Source organism: Pisolithus orientalis (assembly GCF_024613125.1).
Source record: "Pisolithus orientalis strain OTSU chromosome Unknown F5J12scaffold_18, whole genome shotgun sequence".
Taxonomy (NCBI): Eukaryota; Fungi; Basidiomycota; class Agaricomycetes; order Boletales; family Pisolithaceae; genus Pisolithus; species Pisolithus orientalis.
In genome coordinates, this window is record NW_026260799.1 from 209212 (window position 1) to 214013 (window position 4802).

The 4802-nt window shown below is 48.4% G+C and overlaps 1 protein-coding gene across 1 annotated transcript; it reads left to right on the forward strand.

The window, feature by feature from the left end:
- Positions 1-305: 305 nt before the first annotated feature.
- Positions 306-2576, forward strand: F5J12DRAFT_893661 (uncharacterized protein; the record flags this gene model as incomplete). The annotated part of the gene is made up of 4 exons (XM_051747679.1): positions 306-560; positions 1813-2082; positions 2134-2359; positions 2407-2576. 4 exons carry the CDS (start codon positions 306-308, stop codon positions 2574-2576), a joined length of 921 nt encoding a protein of 306 aa, XP_051599008.1.
- Positions 2577-4802: the final 2226 nt, after the last annotated feature.

Sequence of the window (4802 nt, forward strand, 5' to 3'; positions counted from 1 at the left end):
TATGCTCCACCTTCACCACCTACTCTGACAGTGCTCAACATGCAGCCCTCGACCTCCTCGTGACAGCAGCCACTGCCTGGCTTGACCAGCAATGATTACCAGTCTCAGCAAGTGACTACCTGGACATTGTTAGGGCACTTGACGTCTTCCACAACAGGGACAACATTGACAGGTGCTCACCAGAACAGGTTGAGTATTTTGGGTTGCTGTCTCAAATCTACAGAACGTCAGACATGATCAATGGACTGGTGTCCAGAATTCATACTAGGAAGCTGAGTGGCACTGCACCACTGTCAGAGGTAATCATGATCGACATGCTGGAGAAGGCTTCCTCAGATCTTACCGAGGCCATTACCAGTGGAGCATATCACCATTTATGTCATCAACAGATAGGAGAGTTCTTGGCACCCCCCGCTTCTTGCCTTCTTGACCACATCAGACTGAAGCAAGAGGAACCATTGGCTTCGAAATTAAAAGAAGACATCTCAGATCAGGAAAAGGAGAAGCAGTGGCATGCAGTGGAACTAGGGTATGTCGACTCAGGAGAGCTCTTTAAAGAGGTTGGTGTGTGATTGGGTATGGTGTAGGAAAAGTCCAAGTAGCTGTATAATATGAGCTAGATGGCTTAGATAACAACAATAAAAAAATGAAGGGAACAAATTGCTCGTCCCAAGGGATTCTGGACTGTCAAGACTAGAAGGTGAGACCTGGTGCTTTGTAGCGGTAGTGGTTCGTGATGTGTGTGGTGTGGTCCATGGAATAGTACTGGCGATGCAAGCGGTGTGAGCGGTATACGTAGGTTGTGCGTGGCGGAATATGAGACATGCAGTATAGACAAAGTGTAAAGGAAACTCATGGTGACCTTCCAAGTGCCAAAAGGTATCATTCTGTACCTAAGTACAGGGCTTTATAGTCCAGACAAACCCAGAACCTAAGTAAGACAGGGTACAGTAAGGGAAAGCCGCGCAACAGTGCATACACAGAAGACGGGCCAAAACAGAGGCCAAGGGTATACTACAAGCACTAAAGGAATAGAGACTGTGATAAGAGAAGGAGTCCGAGGAAAAACAACAACTGGAGCACAGTGGCTGTGGGTATAGCATTGTGCGAGAGGAAGCGAGGGCGTGGGAAGGTAGCATGTGAACAATGGTGAATGTGAGAGGGGAGCGGATGTAACAGTAGTCATGGAACGGTTAATGATAGGGGCTTACATGTCCAGGGAATGCGGATTCCTCACACCTGTGGGGGACTTAGATGCTGACCATCCCCAGTCAGCCACGTGGTGCGGAGGACATAAATAGCTTGCCATGTGGTGATGGTAACAGTGTGGTACCGAGGGTTCAAGAACACCGGCGAGTTCCGCATAGAAGCGAAGGAAGCATAGAGCCGAGGGACACGAGAACACCATTGAATGCTGCATATAGGCATCCAGACTGATGACATAAGTGCCTCATGGCCGCTAAGTATATAATTGTTAGTGCGCAGCTCAAACCTTCGCATTGATTTGATTCTTTCCCCCTTTATCATCAATCCCCCCATCACTCTAACCATGTCAGCTAACCATGCCCCTCGTCTCTCCCAACTCATATGCGCAGCCACCCCTGACCCGGTCGAAGCAGAGAAGGCTGACCTGCGACAGCAAATTGCAGCCACATTGGCTATCCTCGTGGCTGAAGCAAGGTGTTTCCCTGAGGATCGCAAAGGAATGCAAGAGGAGAAGACAATGTGGCTGTGACGCTGGGAGGAGAAGATGGTGAGATGAATGTGCATCAGCAGTACGGTAGCATGGAGGCTGATCACATTCGTTTCTAGGCTATGCTTATGCCATTGGTCGAGCGTGGGAAGGAGCTCGGTGTCATGGTAAGGGTGGACGCAGCAGAAGTGCCTATACTGGCTGAAGTGGACGATGTCTATGAGCAGTGGATGGTGGAGGAGGCCGAAGTGTGTGCAAGGGCCGAGCAGGACGTCCAGATGGGGGATGAGAATGCGCAGGAGACCAGAGGGCTGGGTGCAAGTGTCGCAGTGCCTGCAGCGACAGAGAAGATGTCGCATGTAGAGGTGGTGTCCCATCTGGTGTGGAAGGTAAGTGCATGGATGGAAGGTTGTGGTAACAATTGACACTGGAGTCCAAAGCAATCGCAGCAGACTGTCGCAGAGAGCAAAGATGAGGATGAGCCCAAGATCATCGTTCCTCCTGGCTCGATCCTCCACAAGGTCCCATGCACATGGTGCATGGTGAAGAAGACAGCCTGCATCAGACCCATTGGGCAGACGTGCGACGGCTGTACGCGAATGAAGCAGGGGTGTGAGAAGTTGATGAAGGCCATGGGAAAGAAGGCGCAGGCAGGCACATCGGTCAGTAAGTAACGACCCCACCTTGGGAGGTGTGAAGTTAACAGCTAGCAGCACAGGCCTCGAAGACTGCAAAGGCAAGCTTGTCCAAGAGAGTTGTAGACGATGATGACGATGATGACGAAGTCAAGGTGGTCGAAAGCCACATGCGTGCGAAGGGGAAAGCACCAGTGTGTAGCCAGCTCGATGCCAAGGTCGCAGTCGCTGAGGCTGCTTCGTGCTGAGGCCATGGATTCGCAGGCCACATACCTTTGCCTGCAGGTGCGCGTCGATCAACTCGCCAAAGCTCTGGAGAAGATTGGGGTGGAATAAGAACGTTTATAGTTAGTTCAGATTTATTGTACCATCCCATCTGCATGTCAGTGCATACTGTGCTAAATATACCGCTTTGCTTGCTTCTGTGTGAAGTTGCAAATGACTGGACATACTTGAAGATGAGCCGCAGGGAAGTGCAGCCGTGGTGAGATATGGTGTGCAGGGTACCACCCGACTTGTCTTCTTCATGCGACTTTTGACTTCTCTCAGTGGTATGTCCTCATGAAACAATCTTGATGGTAGGATGTGATGGATTCTTGAAGAGGAAGCAAAGGGACTGTTTATTGGGTAGCTGGGATGGTCTTTGTGTATCAATTGTAAGGAGACAGAAGGAGAATTGAAAGAAAAATAAATCAAGGGGCGCACACTGACTGCACGATCAAAGAGGAAATGCACAGGGTGGTTGCAAGTATATGTGGTATAGAGTGGCCAAAGACGGTATCAGCAAGACTAGTAAGAGAGATAGGAGAGACGTTGTTTTGGCTATATACTTATTCAGTGTTTTGTTATTTTTCTGGATGGTTTTGGACTTTTTGTAAGCGGTTTTTATGTTTTTTGAGCGGGGACTAGCTATCAGTAGAATCACCAGACGAATCCCAGGGTGGAATAGAGGTCTCCAGACGAAACCTGGGGTAAAACAGATAAAAGGAAATGAACTATGTCTGATATTGGGTGGATCAAGTGGTATGCTGGTCACCCCTGTGGGGGACTTTGAACGCTGACTGTCCCCAGTCAGCATGGGAGAAGGAACGAGTGTAGTAGAAGAAGCTGCAGGGAGGTGGGTGAGGCCATGGAAAGAGGTATGGGTATCGTGGGAGAAGAGGGTACAGGGGAATAGCGCAATGGACAAACTGTGGATACTGGAAGGGACAGATAGTCAGCTGTTTGCAGAAAAAGCCTCCACATCATCATCAGTGAGGTCATCCTCAGCTTCCTCAAGCAGGCAGTCTAGCTCCTCATCATCCAACCCAGTAATGCGAGTCATGGTTGTGTGGGCCTGGGACTGTGGTGTGAGTCAAAGTGAGGTTCAGTGGTGAAAACCAACCAAAACCAACACAAAAGACAATGAAAGTGAGTGGTGGTGTGCCTATGTGGTACCTAGATGGTAGAACCTGTTCTTTGGGAGGGTTTTTGCGAGCTACAACACTCAAAGATGAGTGCTGAGGGTTGGGGGTGCTCCTGATGAAGAGGGAGCAAGAATGTGATAGAAAGCGATAGGGTAGACTGCTGTCAGCCTACAGAAGGATGGATGGTGACTTAATTCGATGTCCTAAGCTGTACCGAGCTCAGGGAGGGCTTGGAGCAAAGTATATGGATGATAGATGATGATAAGCAAAGTAGATGATAGCTAGACCCTTAATAAAGTCTCAACTATCAAAGCTGATGAATGATTTACTGAGAGATGATAAATTGCAAGCAAGAGGGGCTCTCTGATGTCTTCTTTTTTTTTTTTTGCTACCTAAGTACAGTGACTTATATACAGTACAGGGGCATTGCCTATGGAAAACAAGGTGCAAACACTTGGTAAGTGATTGGTAACTGATGAGTAAGGAATGTAAGTGATGAGTAATTGCCTTGGAAAGCATTGGTAAGCATTGGTAAGGATAAGTAAGCCAAAAAGCGAAGAATCAGTAAGCAAAGTCAAAAGATTGGTAAGTATTGGCAATAGGTGAGTCAAAGACAGTCAGAATGTCACAGTATGAGTCAAGCAATGTCAGGAACTGGGAAAGTGCACTGGAATCACATTAGGGGGAGGCCGTGCATGTCACATCTCAAAGAGATCACTTCTAGGCCAAAGTGGGATGACAGAGAGGCAGCACTGATCTGATGCCAATATAGTACATCCAAAAGCAGACAGGGTGAGTCAGATGTCAACAGGTGTCAAGCTTTGGGGGTCTGTGGGGTGACAGGAGCATAGGGGATTGCAACTTTCCCCCCCAAACCATCCTCTCAGTGAAGCAAATAAAAACTTCATGAATGAGGCTCTGTTGGAAGAGAGGATGAAGGGGGAGCATCTTCTGCTGTATCTTGCAACAAGGAGGCAAGATGTGCATCATACTCGTCATGGATGTGATCAGGGAGAGTGGAGAACAGTAGATTATACTGTAGCTGTTGCAATTTTGGAAGAATGATGG